This window comes from Hyalella azteca, unplaced genomic scaffold, assembly GCF_000764305.2.
Source record: "Hyalella azteca isolate HAZT.00-mixed unplaced genomic scaffold, Hazt_2.0.2 contig16648, whole genome shotgun sequence".
Classification (NCBI taxonomy): domain Eukaryota; kingdom Metazoa; phylum Arthropoda; class Malacostraca; order Amphipoda; family Hyalellidae; genus Hyalella; species Hyalella azteca.
Window position 1 is genome coordinate 50285 of NW_025946462.1, and position 27113 is coordinate 77397.

The window sequence follows — 27113 nt, forward strand, 5'->3', positions numbered from 1 at the left end:
CTAGAGGTAAAAAGACCAGTTTTGATAAAGAGATAAAGACCAATTGAAACAAATTTGAAACTACGCATGTACAGCATTGGCTTTCGGAAAATGTTAAAAACGAAGTCATTCACACGAATGCATTCAAGAAGGCAATGTTGTAGACGTTTTTTCTTAATAATTTGATGATATTATAATATGTGACATTTTATTCTATAATAAATTAATTTTTTGGTACAAATTTAGGAAATCAGAGCAGAAAAAATGTTTCGTTTTCTCAGTCAAGCTTCATGAATGTTTTTAAAACTTACCTCACTCACATCTATGCTTTATTACTGCCTAATACTAAATCAGTCCTCTTTATTCATTAATTTGGACGTGCTATTTCCAAAGAACGAATTTCTAATGTTCTCTCAATACCATAGTAACATGTAAATTATATTGTTCATGATGCTGTTGTCGTCAAGGCGTTGGAGACGCCTAAAATTTTCGGCAGAATGCATTCAGTTTAACTCCTCTCAAAACTGCAGATATCAGAGGTGCCTAATGAAGGTTAAGATAGCGTGAGCACATCGGACTTTTCATTAGACAAAACTCTGGGGTAACTCAGCCAATTATAACCAGCAGCAATTATCAGTTTTGGAAGCTGCGTCTGCTGCACATGAAATATCAGGCAGGACACAAACCAAGAGCGATCATTTGCATTTCGGTCTTCTTCACTGCAGCCAAGGTAAAAAATCGAATGGAGTAAAAATTCATTATATCATTTGTATATGAATTTTCGAATATTTATAGCGATATTGAACATGACAATTGAGCTCCATGAACAGGGAACGTCATTCAAGAGGTTTTGAGTTTAAAGAATATCATTGAAAGTTTAAGACGCAGGTCTTGCATGATTTTTTTAATTTTGTCGAAAGTTCAGGCTCTGCTATGATTATATTTATATCTGTCTTTTTATATCACCGGCTTTCATATGCAAATGATTTAAATAAAATCCAAGTTAAGGTGAACCAATCTTAGCAAGTTCGTAAATGAATCATAATCATTTTGTATCTTGTGATTTATGCAAATCGTTCTTTGTATTTAAAGCTGAAATTATTTTGAGAAAAGTATAAATTATAAGTGTGGAGATCTCATATCTTCGTAACAAATATAATAACTTCATGGCAACTGGAGTAAGAGGCGTTAGATTGTAAAGCAAAATAGAATATAAGCGTCCTAATAATAAAATGGGGGATACAGTGCATTCAGTCATGTTTTTTTTCTTAACGTCAAGTAGCGCTGTTCAAAGATAAATTTGTATAAACTCATTTGTATACCAAGTTATACCGGTGACTGATTACTTGGACTTGTTTTTCGGGGAAATTTCACAAGTTTATCAAATTAAAAAAAATTTATTTTCCTACCAGGAGACCATTCAAAAATAAAATGTATAAAAAAAATTTTTAAAGACCACGTTTTTCATGTGGACTCAAAAGTAGAAAATAATTTTTCGGCAGCTACTGATCTCTGTTTGCTTTCATTCTCTTGGTCTTTTGTATTTCAATATACGCAGTCTAAACACGAATATCCTCTCGAGGATGACGTGCATTAAAGGTTCCAACCCCTGCTTGTGAGTTCCTTTAGAGTTTATACGCCTGGAAACGTGCAGCAAATTATTGATCATTGTATTGTTATCGGGAGCTGAGCTTCCCTAAAAGTTTCAGAGCGCTAGCTAGCGGGAAAGTTGGTGAAATATCGATTGCAAGATTTGATCATCACAGACACGAAAGCGAGCTAAGAAAAACGTGGTAATATGCAAAATTAGGAAATGCGGAAAAAATTCAATTTTGTTAGTTGAAACAGACCTATCAATAAGGTGCAGTACATATCGAGCAAAAAAAGCTATTTTGGTTGGTTACGAATACTTATGTTGCAATAATCGCAATGTTTTTCACTGAAGTAATTTTTCCCCTTTTTCGACTCATGGTTCCAGAGCAACATTTACTTCATCATAGCTTCCTACTGCCACCCCCAGCCGTACAAACGCACTGAACAAAAAGCCTTAAAAGTCGGTTGAATTGAACAAGTTCGCGAGGACCAACGCAGAATCAACGGCACCGCGATGAATGTAAGTTTTCAACGTTTGCTGATGTTCTGACATTAGCTGGAATTGCTTTATTTTAGGCTCGATAATTTTTGTCGGGTAGCATATTTTAGGTTAATAATTGTGAAAGCAACTATTTTCAATATTGAAAGAAATGGAATTTTTTAGCAATTTAATCTTTTTTTATTTATCTGCATCACCAGCGTAAAATATGGCTATGTGATTAAGTCCAAAGGCCTGATCTCGTATATTATTTTTAACACATTTTGTGTAGGATCTATAATCACTGGAAAATCGTTCAGCTAGTTCGCGGCTCAAAAACTAACATTCTTTCTAATAGCAATTTATACTTTTCATTTAAAATTATTCTTATTTGGCTAAAAGAATCCATGTTTAACTCATGGTTTTCTTTTCAGCTAAAGTTTTGTCGTTTCGGCGGGTGGCCGCAGCTCCTGATGGCGGTTCTGCTCTGCACGGCCGCAAGTGCTAATCCTACCAATAGCACCGGTGAGATTTTTATGTAATTGCAACTATTTAGCATGAAATCTGTCTCAGATCTCACAAATAATAATTCGAATTGAGGCAAAATGAACTCATACTTTTCCATCATTTACTTATTACGTACATGAGATGCCATACAAAACCGTTCTCACGACGCAGCTTTTACTGCGATTTACATTGCCGGGAAACTGCCGGTACATTCTCATAAAGTCAGTAACATTGTATTTTTTCATTTTCTGCAGACAATGTTGATTCGCACCTGATAAAATGGAAGTAAAATTTAATAACTCTAATGAAAAGGATGAGCTACAAGTATTCACATTTGATAAGAAGGATGGGTAGTAAAATTACGATTACGAGCCTTTTTCATCACCGAGTTTCCATGCACAGAGCCGTGCGATGAAGGCCAGTTCACGTGCGCCAACGGCCGCTGCATTCCTGGTCACTTCAGGTGTGACGACGACGACGACTGTCAAGATGGCAGCGATGAACTCGAGTGTATTCTACGTAAGTTTACAGCAACGATTCATTGTCTCCCAGTTAATAATTATTATGAAATTATTCTACAAAGTATTAAGAAAATAAAAAGAACTTATTAACGTTGAACTTTACATAACTTAGCCAGCGGTCCAATCCGATTGAACGAAATATTGGAATAGCTTCATCATTTTAATTCACCGTATTATTCCGAAACGATTTTATCAACCGCGCGAAAATTATTATTTTGAATTCGTTTTTATTTTCAACGTTTTGATATTAGCAAATGATAATACTAGGCTCAGTCCTAAGATACTTTATTTTAAATTTTCTTCGTGTGCTCTCGGAGAACTCATCTTTTTAAACGTGGAACTATCGACATAAATTAATTTCGACAGTGTGATTTTGAAACGAACTTTTCCGAGGTGGCTGATCAACGAGCGTATGTATACACGATGATTTGATACTGCTGATCAGCAACCAAATACACGATGCTTTTATACTGCTGATCAACGAACGTATACACGATGCTTATATACTGCTGATCAACAAGCGTATATATACGATGCTTATATACTGCTAATCATCAAGAAATATCAAGCTCGGATGTAAAAGAATTATGTTAGCAGTTAGCTGGTTGTGCGATAACAAGTTGAAGCTGTTTGAGAAGCATGTTAACATGTCGATTCCCGGAATAGTTATATCAAATCACAGATATCTGAATATCACGTTGTCAAATAGTCTTTTAGGTTATATATTAAATTATTCATGAAAAGTAATCCTAAAACGAGTTAACTGTTTAAACCCATTTTTAGCTAAGTACGAAATTAAAATTTTTAACTTGAAAAGCAATAAAATTTTAATTCTTTTTTACTTTTTATGTTATTTCAATGTTCAATCCTACCGTTAAAGAGTAATAATAACTTTCAATATTTTTTCCCATATTACTTACTCTTTAACTAGCTTAGGGAATTTTAAAATAAAATAAACGAATAATAAGAATAGCGAAGCTTGTAAATCATTAAAAAATCTCATTATCCAACAGCGGGCCAGAACTGCAAAATAAGTGAATTCGAGTGCGAAAACAGCAAGTGCATCAGGAAAGGGTTCGTCTGTGACTTTGACGATGACTGTGGAGACGGCAGTGATGAGCGCAACTGCCCCGATGGTTAGTGGTACTTTATTATGAGGTTTTGATAAAGCATTTTTATTGAGATAAGGTGCGGTGGCTTACCTGCTACTGTTTACGGTCACGACACTATATAACTATAGGTACGCTAGTGCGAAAACGGACAGCTATGCTGCACGAAAGTGCATAGATTAACATCTTCCTGAAAATAGATTTGTGCAAATAAAATGGTTACATTTACGTTTTATTCCGTTGTGTTATATATCAATGGACTCTTAAAGACAAATGGAATCCAAATAACCCTTAAGAATAATTTGAAAACATGTTTAATTTTAGATTTTTGAGATGATTGTCAGTCAATTTAAATATCAGTCCCGTGCGGGGAGGACGAGTTCCGATGCGCCAACAGACGTTGCCTCCCGACGCGCTTCACGTGCGACGGCGACGACGACTGCCGTGATGGCAGCGATGAACTTGACTGCATTCTTCGTAAGTCTCACTTTACTGTTTCTTTTTCTTGTCCCCGTAATTAGTACCGCATATTGATTCTGAACTATGTAGGAGGAAATGAACAGATCTAAAGGAAGTGTATATAAACTGTCCGATGTATGTTGTATAATCACCAACAAAATGGTTGCATAACAATACTTTAATTTTATCATAGTTATTCCCTTGGTGTGGCAGTTGAAGTTAACGTTTAGAATTTATAACCCACACTTTTATATGTGTTTCATCACGCCATTAAATTGAATGCGCCATTTAATTTTGGAGATTCGATGTATATTTGGGCTCAGTGGTTAAAGTTCAGAGTCCCAGGATTGGAGCAGAAAGGCGAGGGTTCAAACCCAGCTCTGTGCGCCAGTTTCTGGTCAGAATCGGCAAGGAGGCCGGGCGGTTAAGCACAGCAGAATTGGAGCAGTGAGCTGCGAGTTCGAGACTGCAAAATGCTGTGAATGTTCTGCGATGTTAAGAATCGGCGACAGGCCTACGGCCTAATAAACGCTGAAACCGCTATATTATATAATGTACGTGTTTCCTTCAGCTGGCAATATCTGCACCATCAAACAGTTTGAGTGCAAGAATGGCGATTGCATCAAGACTCGCTACCGCTGTGACGGCGATAACGATTGTGGAGATTCGAGCGACGAGGAAAACTGTGCCGATTGTGAGTCAAGTTATGCTGCGCATTTCTGCGGTGCAAGCAAAAGCTGCATTTGTTGATGATATGGAACCTAGGATATTTTCTTTCCAATTTTATCTCATGGTGCATTATTTTTAGTTTCGATGATAACTGCTAAATTTTATCTAAAGTACCAACTTTTCCTGGTTGTGAAATTGAAAATGACAGATATCCGCTGATTTAAAACAAGAAATTAATAATAAATATATTAACGTATTATTGTTATCAAAAGTCAACTTCGTGAATTCAGACTAATTTTATACGAGTATAATTCGTGAAGGTAAAAAATTTTGGACTTTAAATTTATACTTCAAATCCAAATTAGTTTTAATTAAATTTTATTTAATTTTTAGTTTAAAAATGTAACAAAAAGTTACTCTAAGTTGTCCTCAAGATCCAAGAAGTGACACAGATCCACACAAAGCATACAAATAAGTCCTCAATTTTCGAAATTCCACGCATTCAGTTCTTCATATTTCGCTCTGCAATTTGACCCTCACTGAGGAAGTGTCCAGTAACACGACTCTGATAATAACTGTGCTCATAAAAGCTCAGAGCGCCGCCATGGCCAACTGGCGTTACGCCGACAACTGCGAGTAAGAGAGCGATGAAAAAATTGCACTTCATGTGTTAAATAAAAGTGGCTGAAAGCAGCATAAAGTGTGTGTACTGTGATGGTTTTATATGCAATTAAGTTCGACCAATTTAATAAACACATTTAATACATCTGGAAAGCTGGCCACGAAAGATATAAAATGCCGACAAGAACATGAATTTATGTAAACATTGATCCAATGACTTTAAAGTGAGATTAGAGTTTTAATTATTTCGACTGAATAGTTTTTTTATAAGTCAGGCAGTTGAATCACCTTCGCATTTTACTCTAAACAATTATGTTAATTTAATTTCTGAAGTTATAAAATGTTGTGTGGAACTTATGAGCGATCAATTTATGATGCCTTACTATCCCTGCCTCAGTCCAGTGCGGCGAAGACAGGTTCAAGTGCGCCAACCATCGCTGCATCAACGCGCGTTTCAGGTGCGACGGCGACGACGACTGCCACGATGGCAGCGACGAACTTGACTGCACCCTTCGTGAGTTTTGCTTTACGGATTTTATCTCGTACCCGTAAACTTTCTCCGTATGTTAATTCAAAGCCCCAGAATCAAGTGAAGAATATAAAGCGTGTTTGTTTTAATCGATGTGCTTAGGTTGGTGTAGTTGTGAATTTGGATTGAACTGTAGGTACTTTACATTATACTTCAATCCTCACCCATACTCATATCAGCCCTGATTGGTTCCTCATTTCTTTTAGGCTGTGGAAATCTTCTAGACCTCTTTAGACCTTATACTAGCCATTTTCTAAACGCTACCTATTTGTAAGGTTATTTCTTTTAGGCTCTGAAAATCTTCTAGACCTCTTTAGACCTTATACTAGCCACCTTCTAGACGCCACCTATTTCTAAGTAGGACCGACGCCACCAGAACCAAAATTTCCTTATTCACTTTTCACTCTTTAAAATTTAAAGAAAACGATGTACATACAACTCATTTTATCTATTATTGCAATATGTATCATAGCCCGCTTCTGGTTATAACAAATAATACTAAATATTTTGGAGATTTTATTCAAGTTTTTTTTTTATTTTTCATTAAACAATGTTTGAATGAGTCATCTCGAGATTCTGATTTTATATATGTGGCGTGTTTTGTAGCTTCCTGCCTGGTTGTAGGAGTAAAAGTTAGCACTAAATTATCTGATTGACAACTTTTGGTGCAAATTGCCTCTCAAATTATCGAAAAACCTTATACCTTATACACTCATTATTAGTGTAGATTAGGAATAGAAAATGTATCAATTCGAGGTTTCGATCTTTGTAAACTGAATTGGTTTGGAATTTGACATGAAAATTGTCGTGGGTACACGACGGGTACACGGAGACATGACTTCCGTATTTCCTTCAGCTGGCAGTGCCTGCATGATAACTCAGTTTGAGTGCAAGAATGGCAACTGCATCAAACCCAGCTTCGTCTGTGACGGCGATAACGACTGTAACGATATGAGTGACGAGGAAAACTGTCCCGAAAGTGAGTATCAGTGCATTACGATATGGCAACAAATTTCTACAGAGTCAGATCTGAAACTCCCAAACATGCCGGAACATAGGATTATTTACGTTAATTTCAATAAAAATGTGCATTGTTTCTGTTTATGGTAGTATGGAGAGTACGAGTACTTATTTGCCAAAATTGTCTCGGAAAAACAGAAATTACAGATATATGAACAATTTGTGAGAAAACTCGCAAGATTTCGCGTCATATTGGGAACAAATTTTTTGAGAAAGTATAGATTAATATGAAAATATTATCCAGTACTGGATAAAATCTAGATCTAGCTAAAGACAAGGTATATTCATTCTAATTCGGATGATGAAGTGTTTGTGGGAAAAAGCTTGATTTTGTTTCCATTTTGAGGTAACTTATTATGAACATTGAGTACAGTGTGAACTACTTATGTATCTTAAACAAATTCTTCTAGAAGTTGAGATATTTTCATGCTCTCATTTTATAATAAACTATGACTAACCCACATATGCTTCCTTGCAGGTTGAGGCGTCTGGTCCAGGTTCTCCAGCTCTCATCCGGCAATACTGTTTTACTGACGCACATTGGACAACGACCAACATGCAATACAAATAAAATATAACTCCTACATGCCACTACACATGCTTCTATAAAGTGATATCATAAAACTTTCATCACTGTATTGTTATCAGCTTCAAGTTACTTGTTTATAATTTCATTTATACTTTCCAACCATCATCAAGAAGGTAGAAGGTTTTTGAGTTCAAAATAAGCTCATTAAGCTGCCGATGCAGCTGATGGTGGTCATTGATTCTGATTGCTCGCCGCATCTTGAAAGGATCTCAGAGCAAACCGATTAAATTCAGATCTATGTTTCATCGGTAGTTACTGTAATAGAATAAATCATTGCAAGTATTCAGCATTGTCCGTTAAATTATCAGCTGCAATCTTCTTTTTTTTCAATGAAATTTCAGGAGCCAAATAAATTAGTAACTATTATTATTATTATGTGGCATATTATTAATTGATTATTATTATTATTATTAGATTATTAATTTCATTGAATTTCTATTTGGCATATATTAATACATCTTTATTCTTTAGCAAGTATGCATACACTTTTAATATGTTGCTTCCATACAGACAAATTTGCTTATATTGTGTAATTTTTAACCTATCTTCACTTAATGCATACTAATAGCTGAAAATAAAAACGAATCGTATGAAAAGAGCCTCAGGTTCATCAGGAAAAAATGAAGCAGTCAAAACAAAAGCGCAATTAAACGGTTATAAGAGGAGAGATAACAAATATTAAAACAAATACAGCGTCTTGCATAAAACTCTGCAAAAATTATTTCGGGGAGCAAATGTTTCATGAAACTAGAAGAATGGACCAGATGCGCGGGAATATGACTACGAAGTCAGGGTCAGAAATGAGCTCAATAAACAAGTTTTTAAAATATGCTTGTTAAATGAAAGATAGATGAAAGAAGAATCTTTTCTTTTCATTGTATCGTAATGGATGCGTAGCTTAGTAGAACTTTACATAATTTAAAAGTTTTAAGAAATTTCTGATAATGAAAGCAAATAACTCTGAAAATTTTGTTATTCTCGGAGGCACATAAAATTACTAAACAAATGTGGTAGTTTCTAATAGTAGGAAAGGTTCCTGACATGTAGTGGGGGAATAAGTTTGAAATTCGACTGATATCATTAACAAGGCGAGACCTCTTCCTTTCTTCGCAGTTCAAATCAGCACAATCAAATAAAATTGAATAGATTATTTATTCACCACAGATTTGTACATCACGCGAAATATAATGTTTCACCGCTCTTGTCTAAACTTTCACTATAAGGAAATTCATGGCCAGTAAAAGTGAAATTTCGAAAGTACGATTGCTTTCAGAAATGAAACACAAGTTAAGCAAGTTCAGTCATTGTATCACATGATGAATTAGGAAAGGCGAAAAAATGCAAAAATTTATTATGAAATAATGTTGGAATCAAAATTTGTTTCAGGACAAGTGAAGGTTTTACAGCAACAAATCAAATGGTGTAGATTCTCAGTTTGAACTCGTAGATTTATAAGTAGAAATTATGTAGACATCTTCAAAAGACTTCAAATATATCGCCTTATATCATTAGTTGTTCAATTTTTTATTATGTCGGAATTATCTTCATGAAATTCATACTTCATTTGTGCATGGGCCCGTAGTAATATAAACCACTCCTAAAATACTTTACGAAACCCGGTTAGTTGAATATCCGCATTTTTGCCCAAATATCATATTATCGCCCGAATTAATATCAAATTAATAATTAATATCACTAATGATATCAAAGTATATATTAAATTCAAAGAAACGAGAGAGAAGAGAAGGTGACTAAATGTGTTAGTGGCAATACAAGACTATAGATAAGAAAAATTTGTTACATGCATGAGACATTAGTTATTTTTTCAATAATGCTCTAAATACAACCATTTGTACTCAGTTTGAGTTGGTCACTATCCTTTCTTGTCACTTGGCTTTCTAACGGGCTAAGTTGAAGGTACAAATGAGCTAAGTTGAAGCTGTTAATAAGCATTGCTGATATGATATAGAACTGCAAAGACTGACATATCTTTGGCTTAATTGTAATTAACAAAATTTTGACGAACTTATATTTACAATATTTGACAGGCTCCATAGCAAATTCGCTTGATCTCGGAAGATTTTTCGACGGAATATTTGAGGATCAGAGTAAAAATGTTTCTGGAAAGGCGATTCCGAGATAATAAATGCCATTAGCCACTATTAAGGCCTATAAGACATTGACAACGAATCTGGCCCTTAATAACTAAATTTTTTGTGGGTCATCAGCGAAAGTCTTGCAGCAGCGGATGTTTTCTGCAGCAGCGGATGTTTCCTGCAGCAGCGGATTCAGCAGCTGCCATATCAGGCAGGTGTCTTGCAAGGAGCGAACATTTGCACTCTGGACTTTCTTAACAGCAGCCAAGGTAAATTCTTAACTTACTAAATATAAGAATATTTACACTGGTAAAATTTGTTTTTGATGTTGTAAATGCTATTACACCATTTACTCACCGCTTTTTAGCGCATTTTCTCTTTATGGAAAAAATACACTATTGTGCTCGCATGTCCGTCCGTCTGTCTGTCTGTCCGTCCGTGACTTCACGTTTTCGTCGACGAGAAAATGCGCTCTCTGTCACTCACTGCAGTGAGTACTGAATTATATTTTTGTTTATATCCTAGTCGTATTTTCTGTAGGTATAACGATGTACTCGTATCATCTGCATCATGTGACCAAAGCAAAATATTTTGGTTAGTTTATGGTTGATGGAAATGCATAATTATTAAGAATCTCAGAAGTTCTTTTATTGTTTTTGCAACACTGCTTATCAATTTCCGTACTTGCTTTATCTCTTTATAAAATCAGTAATGACTTCATACTGTGGTTTAACATCTGAAAAAAAAAATATCCACGTACAGAAACTTCCATTGCCTGGAGCTGAGCATGAAGGTCGATTGTTCAATGGCAAAATTTCGCTGCTAAATGAACTTTTCCAGTTGACGGAAATAGTAAAAAATTTAGCATGTGGTTAAAAATTTCTCTATTTATGTCAGACACACGCGTAATCTTCAAATCAAATTTTTTTAGTTTATATATTAATTTACGAATTCATTAAACTTAGTTGATGAATTCTCTACACGCAAACCATATTATAAACAGAGACTATATTTAGCTCTAGCTTACAAACGACAGTAATTTACCAACAAGTTTTTTTACCAAAATACAATTGGACAAAAATAATTAGGTTATTTTAGCTCGAATCATGATGAAGTCATTGAACTGGAATTTATCTTGAATCTTGATTAAGAATTTTTTTCTTGGCCTTAATGAATTTTTAGGAGACACTGATTGACATTTCTTTCGAGTTTGATAGTCATTATGCCTTTTTTCAATATAAATGAAATTTTTTTTTCGTTGCAGATATTAGAGGAGCCTAATGACGGTTAAGATAGCGCTAGCACATCGGACTTTTCGTTCGACAAAACTCTGGGGTAACTCGGGCAATTATAACCAGCAGCAATTATCGGTTTAGGAGGCTGCGTCTGCAGCACACGAAATATCAGGCAGGACACAAGCCAAGAGTATCGTTTTATGTATCATTTTTATGCAGACATTGGGATTTTGGTCTTTTAACTTGAGTCAAGGTAAAAAAAAACAGACGGGAGTAAAAATTCATGATATCATTTGTATTTCAATTTGCAAATATTTAAAGCGAAATTTAACTGGAAAATTAAGCTTCATGAACAAAGAACATCATTCGAGAGGTTGTGAGTCTGAAGAATATCGCTGAAAGTTTAAGACGAAGACCTCAGGGTTCCGGAGCTACACATCGACTCATGGTTCCAGAGTAACATTTAAGTCATCATAGCTTCTCACTGTCAAACCCAGCCGTACAAACGCACTGAACGAATGGCCATAAAGTCAGTTGAATTGAACAAGTTCGTGAGGCCCAACGTAGAATCAACGGCACCGCGATGAATGTAAGTTTTCAACGTTTGCTGATTTTCTGACATTAGCTGGAATTGCTTTATTCTAGGGTCTTTAATTTTTATCAGATCGCACTTTTAGGTTGATAATTTGAGAGCCTTATTTTCAATACTAAAAGAAATGGAATTTTATCGAAGTGATTCAGTTCCCTAGCCTGGTCTCGTATGTTCCTTTTAACCAACTTAATAGTGTATGATCTATAATCACTGAAAATCGTTCTTAGTGTTATTTTGCGGCTCAAAAACTAAGATTCTTCCTAATACCAATTTTTATTTTTCGTTAAGTATTATTCTTATTTGGCTAAAAGAATCCATGTTTACCTTATGTCTTTCATTTCACCCGAAGTTTTGTCGTTTCGGCGGGTGGCCGCAGCTCCTGATGGCGGTTCTGCTCTGCACGGCCGCAAGTGCCAATCCTACCGATAGCACCGGTGAGAATTTTATGTAATTGCAAGTATTTAGCATGAAATCTATCTCAAATCTCACAAAATGTATCGAATTAAGGTAAACAGAGCTCGTGCTTTTCCCTCATTTACATACTACCAACACGAGATGCCACACAAAACCATGTTCACGATGCATTTTTTGCTGCGATTTCCATTGCTGCGAATCGGTTCGCTTCCTCGAATGTTTTTACACACAAGAAAAGTTCGACAATTCCATATCATTCTTTCTTTATCCATTGCGTGCATATTGTTTTCATTAGAGATAAATATGCCGTGTAAGTCTCGATCACAAAATGAAACGAATTCCGCCTTTATTTCACATGAACCAGTTTTAGTAATCGCTTTGTTCTTCATTATAATCTTGACACTCGAAGAAAACTTAATAAGCTTGTTTTTTCACTAGATTCTTTTCAAATATCCTACAGTAATATGTAAACAAATTAAAATCACTTGTTTGCTTAAATCGCAGATATGGTGAATTTTTGTGGTATTGTTTTTGCTTTTAAATTCCTAGTAAGCAAATTATATGCGATCTTCGGCATTGTCTGATGAAGTCGTTTACAATTAATTCATTAATGCAAATAATCAGTTTCAGTATCAATATTATGTCAAAATACCAGCCAGTATCTACTCAATGAGTCAATAATGTTTCATTTTCTCATTTTTATGCAGACAACTTTGATTCGCACCTGATGAATTTGAAGGAAAATTTATTGACTTTATTTAAACGAATTATTTACATTTATTCAAATTTTTAAAAGAAGGAAGGGCAGTGAAATTACGAGCCTAATTCATCACCGAGTTTCTGTGCACAGAGCCGTGCGCAGAAGGCCAGTTCGAGTGCGCCAACGGCCGCTGCATTCCCATGGACTACAAGTGCGACGACGACGACGACTGTCTCGATGGCAGCGATGAACTCGAGTGTATTGGACGTAAGTTTACTGTAACGATTCATTGTCTTTCTGCCTATACTTAATATGAATTTGTTCTACGATGTATTGAAAAACACATGAAGCCATTATTGACGTTGAACTTTGCATAACTAAGCAATCGGTCCAATTCGATTTAAAGAAATGGCGGAATAGCTTCCTTATTTTAATTCACCGTACTATTCCAAAACGATATTATCGAACGCTCAAAAATAGTTATTCTGAATCAGTCTTTTTTCAACGTTATAATATTAGCAAACTATAATACTAGGCTCAGTCGTAAGAGACTTCATTATACATTTCTTTTGGTTGTGTAACAGAACTCAATTTTTCAACGTGAAACTATCTATATTACTTAGTTTCAGGAGTAGGATTTTGAAACGAACTTATCCGAGTTGGCTTAGTAAGCGTATACACGATGCTCCTATACTGCTGATCAACAAGAAATACCAAAGTGAGCGTATACACGATGCTTCTATACTGTTAAATATAACTGGACTTCACAAGACAAAATGGAATCCATGCAACTCTTGAGAACTATTCGAAAGAACCTTTTATGTTAGATTTTCGTGATGATTGTCAGTCAATTAAAATATCAGTCCCGTGCGGGGAGAACGAGTTCCGATGTGCCAACTATCGCTGCATCCCGACGCGCCTCAGGTGCGACGGCGACGACGACTGCCGTGATGGCAGCGACGAGCTTAACTGCACCCTTCGTAAGTCTCACTTTACTGATTTTTTCTTGTTCCCGTAATTATTGCCGTATATTGATTCGAAACTATAGGAGGAAATGAAAAGATTTAGAGGAAGTGTATATAATCTGTCCGATGTATATTGTAAAATCACCAGGACAATGGTTGTATACGAATATTTTGAAATTATTATACATATTCCCTTGGCGTGGTAGTGAAAGTTGACGTTTAACCGACAATTTTAAATATGGTTCCCCACGCTGATGCATCTGATTTAATTGAAAATTGAATGCTGATGCATCTGATTTAATTTAAGTGTGTTTGAAAAGGGCTAAAAAATCTATGACTTGAATTAGATTTGGACTTGAAAATGGTGTTGAAATAAATTATCGCGAATGCAGTAAACGGAGACATGATATATATTTATATACTGTACGTGTTTCCTTCAGCTGGCAATGTCTGCACTATCAATCAGTTTCAGTGCAAGAATGGCAACTGCATCAAGGCTCTCTACCGCTGTGACAACGAAAATGATTGTCAGGATTCGAGCGATGAGGAAAACTGTGCCGATGGTGAGTCAATATATGCTGCACATTTCTGTGGTGCAATATATGCTGCACATTTCTGTGGTGCAATATATGCTGCACATTTCTGTGGTGCGAGCAGAAGCTGGATTTGTTGAGAGTACAGAACCGAGGATGATTTCTTTTTAATTTTCGCATATGGTGCATTATATTTAGTTTCGATGAAGCGAAGATGAACCAATAAATTCTATCTAAAGTACCACGATTCCCCATTGTGGAAGCGGAAATGACAGATATGCACTGATTTAAAATTTTAAATTAGTGATAAAAATATTAGCGTGATTATATTAATAACATTAGGCATCCAGAAATAAAACCATTTTTAGCGAGCACAATTCGTGGAGGTAGAATTTTTTGGACTCTGGTAAGTACTCGTGAAAGCTCTGAGGGCGGCAATGATCAACAAGCGTTACACCGAAAACTGCAGTAATCAAGTAATGAACAAAATTGCACTCCATGTGTTCAATATAAACAGCGGCTGAAAGCAGCATAAAGTGTGTGTATTGTGATAGTTTTATAGACAATAATGCTCGATCAATTTAATAAATACATAATATACATCTGGACAGTGTGCCACGGGAAATTTAAAAAGCCGACAATAATATGAATTTTTATGATAAGTGATCCATGATTCTAAATGGAGATTAGAACTTTAATTACTTCACATGAATAGTTCATAAGTCACGCACTGTGAATCAATTTTGCATTTTACTCTAAAAAACTTTGCTAATTCAATTCCTGAAGTTATTAAGGGCAGTATGGATCCCATACCAGATGAATTTATAATGTCGTGCTATCCCTGACTCAGTCCCGTGCGGCGAAGACAAGTTTAAGTGCGCCAACCATCGCTGCATCAGCGCGCGCTACAGGTGCGACGGCGACGACGACTGCCGTGATGGAAGCGATGAACTTGACTGCACCCTCCGTGAGTCTCGGTTCACGGATTTTTCTCTAGTCCCCGCATAATTCCTTATATTAATTCAAAACTATATGGGGAAATGGATAGATTTAGAGGAATTGAATGTAATCTGTCCAATGTATATTTTATAATCAGCAAGACAATGGTTTCATACGAATATTTAGATTTAGTCATTGTTATTCCCTTGGTGTGGCAGTGATAGTAAACGTTTACAATATAACGACAATTTTGAATATGTTTCAGCACGCCATTAAATTAAATGCTGATTGCACCTGAATAATATTAAGTGTGTTTGAGACAGTGAGTTAAAAAAGTGAGTTAAATTAGATTCCGACTTAAAAATGGTGGATGAAATAAATTGCCGCGAATGCAGTACGCGGATACATGATATATATTTATATACTGTACGTGTTTCCTTCAGCTGGCAATGTCTGCACTATCAATCAGTTTCAGTGCAAGAATGGCATCTGCATCAAGGCTCTCTACCGCNTATGCTGCACATTTCTGTGGTGCAAGGTATGCTGCACATTTCTGTGGTGCAAGGTATGCTGCACATTTGTGTGGTGCAAGGTATGCTGCACATTTGTGTGGTGCAAGCAGAAGCTGGATTTGTCTAAGATAATGAGCATGGATTCAATTTCTTTCTAATATCATCACATGGTGCATTAAATATAGTTAGGCTGATGCGAAGATAAACTGGCAAATTCTATCTAAAGAAACACGATTTGCAGGTTGTGGAATTGTGGAAAGCAGAAATGACTGATACCCGCTGATGTAAAATCTAAAATTAATAATAAAAACATTAGCATAATAATATTAATGGCATTTCACATCGAGAATTCAAAAGATTTTTAATTTTGCGAGTATAATTCGTGAAGGTAAAAATTTTTGGACTTGGTTTTAAAATTTACTTGTCATTTCTCGAAGCTGTTCTCAAGACCAAAAAAGTGAAAAGACCCACCCAAAGCATACAAATCAAATCCGAAATACTATGCATTCAATTTCTCACATTTCACTCCACAATTCGACCCTCAGTGAGGCAGTCTCAGTAGCACGACCCCGGTAAGTACTCGTGAAAGCTCTGAGCGCCGGCATGAGTAGCAGGCGTTATGCCCACACTGCGGTAAGCAAACCATGAACAAAATTGCACTTCATCTGTTAAATAACAGTGGCGGAACGAAGTACAAAGTCTGCGTACTGTGATGATTTGATATAGCTACTATAATGCTCGATCAATTTTATAAATACATTATATACATCTGGAAAGTGTACCACGGAAGACATAAAAAGCCGACAATAATACAATAATATGAATATATAAAAATTAATCCAATGACTGATGAGATTTAAATTGATATTGGATTTTTAATTAGTTAAACTGAATAGTTATTTTTATACGTCAGGCACTGTAACTCACCTTCGCATTTTACTCTAAAGAACTTTCATAATTTAATTCCTGAAGTTATGAAATGCAGTGTGGAACTTTTGAAAGATAAATTTATGATTCCGTGGTATCCCTGACTCAGTCCCGTGCGGCGAAGGCAAGTTCAAGTGCGCCAACCATCGCTGCATCAAAGGGCGCTACAGGTGCGACGGCGACAACGATTGCCTTGATGGAAGCGATGAACTTAACTGCACCCTTGGTAAATTTCACTTAGCTGATTTTTTCTTGTCCTCGTAATTATTTCCGTATGTTGATTCGAAACTATTGGAGGAAATAAATAGATTTAAAGGAAGTGTATATAATCTGTCCAATGCGTATTGTATGATACCAAGATAATGGTTGCATACGAATATTTTGATTTTATCTTAGTGATTCCCTTGGTGTGGCAGTATAAGTTAACGTTTCCAATTTTTAATCCACAATTTTAACATGTTTCATCACGCCATTAAATTGAATGCTGATACACCTGAATTAATTTAAGTGTTTTGAGATAGGCATGAAAAATTCTATCAGTTAAATTAGATTCCGATATGAAAATGGTGTTGAAATACATTGGCGGGAATGCAGTTCATGGAGACATGATATATATTTATATATTGTACGTGTTTCCTTCAGCTGGCATTTTCTGCACTATCAATCATTTTGGGTGCAAGAATAGCACCTGCACCAAAGCTCTCTACGTCTGTCGATAATAATATGAATTTCTGTAAAAATTTATCTAATGACTCTAAAGTGAGATTAGAACTTTAAATACTTCAACTAAATATTTATTTTCATAAGTCACGCGCTGTAAATTACCTTTGCAATATACTCTAAACAACTTTGTTAATTTAATTTCTGAAGCTATAAAAAGCGGTGCTGAACTTATGAAAGATGAATTTATTATGCCGTGCTATCCCTGACACAGTCCAGTGCGGCGAAGACAAGTTTAAGTGCGCCAACCATCGCTGCATCAGCGCGCGCTACAGGTGCGACGGCGACAACGACTGCCGTGATGGCAGCGATGAACTTGACTGCACCCTACGTAAGCCTCATTTTACGGATTTTATCTCGTCCCCCGTAAACTCTTCCAGTAATTGATTTTCAAATGAAGGATTTTGAAAAAAGCGTGTTTAATTTAATCGATGGGCTTAGCGTAGTATAGTTGTGAATTCGGGTAGATATGTTGATACTTTACGTTACTTCAATCCTCACCATACTCATACAAGCCCTGATTGCTTCCTCATCTCTTTTAGGCTTTGAAAATCTTCTAGACCCCTTTAGGCCTTTCGCTAGCCACCCTCTAGCTGCCACCTATTTCTAAGTAGGACATACGCCACCAGAACATAATTTTATTATTTACTTTTTGCTCCTTAAAATTTAAAGGAAATGATGTACATACAACTCATTTTTTCTATCACTACAATATCTTTCATTGCCCGTTTCTTGTTAGAAAAAAAAGGATGCCAAATATTATGGAGATTTTATTCATTTTTTTTCATTTAACAATGTTTGAATATGTTATCTCGAGATTCTGATTTTATACTTGTGTCATGTTTTGTAGCTTACTGCCTCGTTGTGAGAGTGAACGTTTGCACTAAAATTTTCTGATCGACCACTTTCAGTGCAAATTACTTTTCAAATTATTTAAAAACTTCGTAGACAACAATTTTACAGTGAATTAAGAATATAAAATGTATCAATTCGAGGTTTCGATATTTGTAAACTGAATTGTTTTTAAATTTGATATGAAAACTGTTGTGAAATAATTGATCGAAATGGCAGTACACGGGTTTACGGAGACATGACTTCCGTATTTCCTTCAGCTGGCAGTGCCTGCATGATAACTCAGTTTGAGTGCAAGAATGGCAACTGCATCAGAGCCAGCTACGTCTGTGACGGCGATAACGACTGCAGCGATATGAGTGACGAGGAAAACTGTCCCGAAAGTGAGTATCAGTGCATTATGATATGTCAACAAATTTCTTCGGGGTAAGTACTGGAACTGTCCCACATGGTGGAACATTGGATAATATACGTTAATTTATTTAAAAGTTCACAGTGTTTCTGTTTATGGTAGCATGGAGAATACGCGTATACTTACCACGATTGTAATGAAAAACCAAATTTACAGATATACGAATTATTTGTGAATAAACGCGTAAGTTATCACAAATTTCTTGAGCAAGTACAATTTAATATGACAGTATTTCCGGTATTGGATAAAAAATTTAGATCTCGATACGTTTATGTTAGAAACAAGCCATAGACATTCTGATTCGTGTCAGAAAATGCTTGTGTTATAAGCTTTAAATTTATTCCTATACATGAGAAGAATTATCCGTTGAAGTAAAATAAACATTGAGTACAATGAGAACTACTTATGTATCGTAACAAATTTATCTGTGTATGTTTTGATAGAAAATTTCAAACTCTTGAGTATCGTCGACGAACAAATTAAATTGAAAATAAATTCAAATAATAAAGGTCAACGTGCAATCAAAATCAAACCTCCGATGATGCATGTTTTGGGTGGGCAGATTGGAGTGGAATCCAAAAATAAATTTGGTAAAACTCTTGAAACTTTCTAACGATTTGAACTCACTCAAATTACGAGTTGGGGAAATTCAAGTGCGCATTGATAACTTCTTCTAAAGGTTAAGATATTTTCATGCTATTAATTTATAATAAACTATTACAAATCCACATGCTTCCTTGCAGGTTGAGGCGTCTGGTCCAGGTTCTCCAGCTCTCATCCGGTTATACTGTTTCATTGACGCACATTTGACAACGACCAACATGCAATACAAATAAACATACTCCTACATCCCGCTTCTATACAGTGCTTTCATAAAACTTTCATCACTGTACTGTTATCAGCTTCAACACTGTTAGAAAAATGACCGTTAACGGTATTACCGGTGTTTCAGCGGCCGGTCGGCACGTGAAAAGAAACACCGTTTCATCGTTTTTATTCCAATTTAACACCCGAAACCCGTAAAACATCTGATAAAAACGGCGAAAGTTTATTTCCATGGGGCGACCGGCCATGGTAGGATGCCGGTGGGACCGTTTTTTCACCGTTTTTTCTAACAGTGAAGTTACTTGTTTTTAAATTCACCTAAACTTTCCAACCATCATCAAGAAGTTAGAAGGTTTTTGAGTTCAAATAAGCTCATTTAGCTGCCGATGCAGCTAATGGCGGTCATTGATTCTGATTGGTCGTCGAATATTGAAATGATCTCAGAGCAAATGGGATTGAATTCAGATCTAATGTTTCATCTGTAGTTACTGTAATGGAATAAATCATTGCAAGTATTCAACATTGTCCGTTATATTATCAACTGCATTCTTAAATTTTTTCAGTGAAATTTCAAGATCTAAATAAATTAGGTACTCGTACAATGAGTATCAGCTAACACTCCTAATCTGCAGAAGATATCAGCAAATTTTTTATGCAAATAATTATTCATTTATTTTAATTTATGTCTGGTATAAATTAAAACATCTTCATTTTTTAGCAAGTAAGCACACACGTTCGATATGTTGCTTCCATACAGACCAATTCGCTTCGTTTGTGTAATTTTTAACCAATAATGCATATACATATATCAGCTCACGAGATCAAAAAATATTATTATCGGTTTACTATTTAGTGATAGACAATCATTTTTGGACTGCTTTTAAATGTTCATTCGAGGATATATTCATTATAACAAAAAGTTTTGCAGACGAATAACAAATCCTAATAAGAATTGAGATAACTGCGAATAGCGAATGAAAAAATGAGATGACATAATTGCCTCCCATAGCGTACAACATATTGCAGTTGACAAAATAACCTCGCAGTATATAACGTCCTTACTGATGAAACTTTGGTGTTACGTAGGTAGGAGATAAAGGATCTACCGCTTTTGTCATGGATATGTGTAGAACCGATCGTTTTTATCACAAAAGTGCAGACAGTGGAAAATAGGAACATCGTGTGTAAAAAACCTCAGGTTCTTCACTAAAAACGAAGTAGCCAAAAGAAAAAGACCAATTAAACGGCAATTAGAAAGGAGATCACAAAATTAAAACGAAAAGAGCGTCTTGTATAAAACCCTGCAGAAATTATTTTGTTTATTAAAATGATGATTAAAATGTTTTATGCAACCAGGAAAATGGACCAGATGGGCGGGAATATGACTCCGAAGTCAGAGTCAGAAATGAGTTCAATAAACAATTTTTCAAATAATAATAATAATAATATTAATAATAATAATAATAATAATAATAATAATAATAATAATAATAGCGGTTTCAGCATTTCTTAGGCCTTAAGCCTGTTGCCGTCTCTTAACATCGCAGAACTTTCACAGCTTGTTGGGCCTCGAACTCGCAACTCACTGTTCCACTTCTGATTTACCGCCCGGCCTCCTTGCCGATCCTGACCCTGAAACTATACTTTCAAAACTCGCTAAGTGAACGTAAGTACTTACGCTCTATTTTCTTGTCTACGATTGGTGGATTTGGCTTGAAAGGCCGTCAATGATTGGCGGATGAATTAACTTTTTTTTAACTGGCTTAACTTTTTTTGAAAGTATAGGCCCAGAACTTGGCGCACAGAGTTGGGATCGAACCCGCGCCGCGCTGCTCCAATCTGTTTACTCTGAACTGTAACCACTGGGCCACCCTGCTCTTTATAAATATAATTAAAGTGCAAGAAAAACCTATCTATTTGTTCGTATCTTAATGACTGCGTAGCTAAGTAGAAGTATGTATAAATTAATAGCGCTTAATGACTTTGAGATGATTATAGTAAATAAATACGAAAATTGTGTTCAGCTGGAAAAATATATACTTAATTAACGAATGTAGGAGTTTGTAATGGTAGGAAATCTTTCTGACGTATAGTGAGGGAATATGTAAGAAATTCCACTGATATCATCAACAAGGCAAGACCTATTTCTCTATTCGAAGTTCAAATCAACTCCATTAAATAAAGTTGGATGGATTATTAATTTTTGTTCACCACTAATAGATTTATGCATAACGCTTAATATAATGTTTCACCTCTCCAGACTAAAATATCACTATAAGGAAAACGTGGTTGGTGAACGTAAAATTTCGAAAGTACGATAGCTTTAATAGTAGTTAAAGCAAGTTCAGTCATTGTATCACTAATGAATTAGGAAAGGCGGAAAAAAATGACAAAAATTGCTGATGAAGTGAAATAATGTTAAAATCAAAAATTGTTTATGGGAAACTGAAGGTTTTACCGCAACGAATTCAATAGTGAAGATTCTCAATTTGAACTCATGTATTTATCTGTAAAAATTATGTAGACATCTTCAAAAGACTTAAAATTTTTCGACCTCTATTGTTTATTGTTTAATTGTTTATTATAGTCGAATTATCTTTATCACATTGATCGCTTCAGTTGTGCATGGACCTGTAGATATAAAAAGAATCCTTAAATACTTTACGAGACCTGGTTAGTTGAATGTCTACATTTTAGGCCTTAAGCTTAAAAAAAAATCATGTAAGTTTGCCGCCCGAATTAATATTCCCTCATGATTTCAAAAAATGTATTTAAGGAAACGAGAAAAATGAAAATTTTACCATATGTGTTGGTGGCAAGACGCGACTATAGAAAAGAAATCTTTGTAAAATATAGGAGACATAAGTCATTTTTTCTATCATGCGATGTAAGTACTCATGTTCTCAGTTTTAGTTGGTCACTATACTTACTTGCTAACGAACAACATTTTGGCGAACTTATATATACAATACTTGACAGGCTGCATAGCAAATTCGATTGATGTCGAAAAACTTTTCGACGCAATATTTGAAAATCAAATTGAAAATGGTTCAAAAAAGGCGATACCGAAATAATAAAGACCAACATTGAGTTCCATACAAAAAAAAATGACTATGAATCTGGCCCTTTTTACCTCAAAATTTATGGGGGGCGACCGCGCAAGTCCACCCAGCATCAGTTATCAGTGTTGGCAGCAGCGAATGCAGCAGCTGTCTGGGTAATTCAATTACCGACGCCACCAGAACGAAAATTCTCCTAATTTGAGCAGAAAAGAATATTCTCCTAATGAGCTTTGTTTATGTGATATAGACAGCAAAATTTACAATTCTCATAGCATCTTTTACAGGATGTAAAATATTTCTATTTTAATACAAAATAATAATGATTTCTAGTAGGTTTAATTCAATGAAAATAATTAAAAGAATAAAAAACGTTGAAAGTCGATAAAGAGAATATGTGCTTATGATTTTACTCAGTGATTATGATATACATGGACCATGCTATTTCGCAACTTTGGTAACAGGACCGAGCGCTACCAACGACTGAACGTTACCCCTGGATTTGTGAACCCCTTTCTCCCACATCCCGAAGCCCCAAAATCTCTATAATATTTTCAAACAAAAGCAGTGTTAATTGCAGAGAGCCAACAATAATCCAGCCAACATTTGAATATAATTTACACCTGCAGGTGGAAAAATCACTTTGAAAATTTTCATACGTCGCCCTTTTCACATTTTCAATGTTCAGGAATTCACGGTGAACAATGTAATTCACTGCGGAGCAATATTTTTAATTGAAATGTGCTTGGGATACTCGAACGGCGTCTATAAATTTACAGCGTCAGACGATCACAATCATATAATGCGATCAAATAATTGATATTCTAAATACATTTATTCTAATTTTAGTAGTGATAAAGTACTAATGAAATAATAATAACGAAGAATAATAAAATTCTCCAGAGATTTTGCTAAAGACCAATTAGAAAAGATTTAAATCAACACTTGTTTAGCATTGGCTTTCCGAAGATATTCACTACAATACATTCATACGAACGCATTAAAAATGAAATAATGTAAAGAAGTTTTTTTCTTAATAATATCTTATGCTATGTGAGATTTCATTATGGATTGAATAAATAAACTTTGGAAACCCATCACACGCAACACTGCATTAATGTTTCGTTTTCTACGTCACGCTTAATGAATGTTTGTCAGAACGACCCTTACGCACACCTTTGCTTCACTTCTGTCTAATGCTAAATCAGTCCTGTTTATTCATTAAATTAGATATATTGTTTTCAAAGAACGAATTTCTATTGTTTTCTCAATACCAGAGTATCAATAGAATAATATTGTTGACGATGCTGTTGTCGTCAATGCGATAGAGATGCCTAAAATTTTCAGTTTAGCTCCTCTCATAACTGTAGATATTAGAGGTGCCTAATTAAGGTTAGGATAGCGTGAGTACATCGGATTTTACGCTGGGGTAACTCAGCCAATTATAACCAGCAGCAATTATCAGTTTAGGAAGCTGCGTCTGCAGCACACGAAATATCAGGCAGGGCAAAAGCCAAGAGCTTTCATTTGTATTTCGGTCTTCTTCACTGCAGCCAAGGTAGAAAACCGACTGGAGTAAAAATTCATTTTATCATCCGTATGTGAATTTTCGAATATTTATAGCTATATATAACATAAAAATTGAGTTCCATGATTAGATAGTGAGATTTTTTGAGTTTCAACAAAAAGAGTTTGAAGAATATCGTTGAAAATTTCAGACCTTGATTATTTTTAAATATTTATGAAAATTGAGGCTCTGCTGTCATTACATTTTAATATATCTCCTTTCACAAAGGTTTTCGATGCGAATGCTATAAAATGAAATCCAGGTTAAGGTGAAACAATCTTAGCAAGTTCAAAAATAAGCCTTTTTATCTTGTCATTTATGCATATCGTTCTTTAAAGTTAAAGCTAAAATTATTTTAGAAAAGTATCAATTATACATTTGGAGGTTCGGTGCCTTCGTAACAAATATACTTAATTTACTAACTACTGGAGTAAGAGACATTAGAGTTTAAAGCAAAATAGCGCATAAGCGTCCTATTAATAAAATAGGAGAATGCAGTGCTTTCAATCATGTTTTTTCTTAACGTAAAATAGCGCTGTTGGAAGACAGAATTTTTTACAAATTCATTTGTATACTAAGTTATATCGGTAACTGTTTACTTGGACTTGTTTTTTTTTGGGGGGGGGGGCTTTCATAGGTCTATCAAATTAGAAAATATATTTATCTACCTGGAGCCAATTCAAAAATATTTTAAATTAAGATATGCCAAAAAAATTCAATTTTCTATGCCGGAACAGACATATCAATTAGGTGCAGTGCATATCGAGCGAAAAAGGTTATTTTGTTTGGTTAGGAATATTCATGTTGCAATAATCGCAATTTTTTCACTGAAATAATTTGTTTCCATTTTTTGACTCATGGGTCCAGAGCGGCATTTACGTCATCATAGCTTCTTACTGCCACGACCAGCCGTAAAAACGCACTGAACAACCTAAAAGTCGGTTGAATTGAACGAGTTCGTGAGGACCAACGTAGAATCAACGGCACCGCGATGAATGTAAGTTTTCAACGTTTGTTGATTTTCTGACATCAGCTGCAATTGCTGTTTTTTGGGTGCTGCAATTTTTGTCTGGTAGCACATTTTTTATTGATAACTGTGAAAACAATAATTTTAGAAATTGAAAGTAATTGAATTTTTTAGCAATTTAATCTTCTTGTTATTTATCTGTACCACCAGCGTTAACTATGGCTAAGTGATTCAGTCCACTGGCCTGGTATTGTATTTTTTGGGGGTCTTTTAACCAGCTTTGTGGATTATCTATAATCACTGGAAAATCATTTTCAGTGCTTGTTCGCCGCTCAAAAACTAAGATTCTTTAAATAGTAATTTTCATTTTTCGTTAAAAAATATATTTATTTGCCTAAAAGAGTCCATGGTTTACTTATCGTTTTCATTTCAGCTAAAGTTTTGTCGTTTCGACGGGTGGCCACAGCTCCTGATGGCGCTCCTGCTCTGCACGGCCGCAAGTGCTAATCCTACCGACAGCACCGGTGAGATTTTTATGTAATTGCAAGGACTTAGCATTAAATCCATCTCAAATCCCACCAAATTTTTCGAATTTAGGTAAACAGAGCTCGTGCTTTTCCCTCATTTACATACTACCAACACGAGATGCCACACAAAACCGTGTTCGTGATGCAGGTTTTGCTGCGATTTCCATTGCTGGGAATCGGTTCGCTTCCTCGAATGTTTTTACACATAAGAGAAGCTCTATATTTTCATCTCATTATTTTTTTTATCAATACGTTTGTACATTCATTGAAGATGAACGTGCCATGCAATCCACAATCACAAAATGAAAGAAATTCCGATTTTTTATCATATGAACCTGTTTCAGTAATCGCTTTGCTCTTCATTATAATCTCAACACTCGAAGACAACTTATAATCGTGATTTTTCAGTGTATTATTTTCAAATGTCCTATATGTAACGAAATTATATGAAAACTTCGGCATTATCTGTCGAAGTCGTTTACAATTAATTCATTAATACAAAAAATTAGTTTCAGTATCAATATTATGCCAAAATACCTGTCAGTATATTCTCAGGGAGTCGATAATGCTGTATTTTCTCATTTTTAGCTGACGATGTTGTTTCGTACCTGATAAAATGGGGGGAAAATTTATTATGTTTAATTAAACGTATTATTTAAAATTATTCAAATTTTTATAAGAAGGGCGGGCAGTGAAATCACGAGCCTAATTCATCACCGAGTTTCTGTGCACAGAGCCGTGCGATGAAGGCCAGTTCGAGTGCGCCAACGGCCGCTGCATTCCCATGGACTACAAGTGTGACGACGTCGACGACTGTCTCGATGGCAGCGATGAACTCGAGTGCATTCGACGTAAGTTTACTGCAACAATTCAGTGTCTTTGTGACTATACTTATTAGGAATTTATTTTACAACGTATTGAAAAGCACAAGAAGTAATTATTAACCCTGAATTTTACATAACTTAGCCAACGGTCCAATCCGATTTAAAGAAATGGTGAAAAAGCTTCATCATTTTAATTCTCCGTCCTATTCCGAAAAGATTTTTTCTAACGCGCGAAACAAAATATTTTGAATTCGTTCTTATCGACGTAATATCATTAGCAAATTATAATAATAGGCTTAGTCGTAAGATACTTTTCTTATCAATTTTTTCTGGCTCTGCCGTAGAGCACAACTTTTTCAACGTGGAACTATCG

The 27113-nt window shown here is 35.3% G+C and overlaps 2 protein-coding genes and 1 long non-coding RNA gene across 4 annotated transcripts; all 3 read left to right on the forward strand.

Moving 5' to 3' along the window:
* The first annotated feature begins 625 nt into the window (after window positions 1–625).
* LOC108671224 (very low-density lipoprotein receptor) lies at window positions 626–8401 on the forward strand. Its single transcript, XM_018158721.2, has 10 exons — window positions 626–709; window positions 1958–2092; window positions 2485–2575; window positions 2960–3076; window positions 4092–4214; window positions 4548–4664; window positions 5218–5340; window positions 6334–6450; window positions 7322–7444; window positions 7964–8401. Exons 2-10 carry the CDS (start codon window positions 2087–2089, stop codon window positions 7966–7968), a joined length of 822 nt encoding a protein of 273 aa, XP_018014210.1. The 5' UTR covers window positions 626–709; window positions 1958–2086; the 3' UTR covers window positions 7969–8401.
* A 1986-nt stretch (window positions 8402–10387) lies between these two features.
* On the forward strand, window positions 10388–19928 carry LOC108671225 (low-density lipoprotein receptor-related protein 4). The gene is made up of 10 exons (XM_018158723.1): window positions 10388–10439; window positions 11435–11994; window positions 12347–12431; window positions 13262–13378; window positions 13975–14091; window positions 14517–14639; window positions 17097–17213; window positions 17922–18038; window positions 18820–18942; window positions 19715–19928. The coding sequence occupies exons 2-10, from the start codon at window positions 11989–11991 to the stop codon at window positions 19717–19719; spliced, it is 810 nt and encodes a 269-aa protein (XP_018014212.1). The 5' UTR covers window positions 10388–10439; window positions 11435–11988; the 3' UTR covers window positions 19720–19928.
* Window positions 19929–24387: 4459 nt separating this feature from the next.
* LOC108671226 lies at window positions 24388–26761 on the forward strand. 2 transcript variants are annotated; one of them, XR_001930798.2, is made up of 4 exons: window positions 24388–24413; window positions 25290–25419; window positions 25823–25913; window positions 26651–26761. It is a non-coding gene; the product is annotated as an uncharacterized LOC108671226 (long non-coding RNA). The 2 variants fall into 2 exon arrangements; XR_007157226.1 differs by having other exon boundaries at window positions 24393–24452.
* The last annotated feature ends 352 nt before the right edge of the window (window positions 26762–27113 follow it).

What these genes read in the sequence shown, in the direction of transcription:
- LOC108671224 (XM_018158721.2), top strand. An exon ending in TGAACTTGACTGCATTCTTC is followed by an intron (nt 4,665 to 5,217) that starts GTAAGTCTCACT and finishes TGTTTCCTTCAG; the next exon opens with CTGGCAATATCTGCACCATC. An exon ending in CGAGGAAAACTGTGCCGATT is followed by an intron (nt 5,341 to 6,333) that starts GTGAGTCAAGTT and finishes TCCCTGCCTCAG; the next exon opens with TCCAGTGCGGCGAAGACAGG.
- LOC108671225 (XM_018158723.1), top strand. An exon ending in CAATCCTACCGATAGCACCG is followed by an intron (nt 12,432 to 13,261) that starts GTGAGAATTTTA and finishes TTCTGTGCACAG; the next exon opens with AGCCGTGCGCAGAAGGCCAG. An exon ending in CGAGCTTAACTGCACCCTTC is followed by an intron (nt 14,092 to 14,516) that starts GTAAGTCTCACT and finishes TGTTTCCTTCAG; the next exon opens with CTGGCAATGTCTGCACTATC.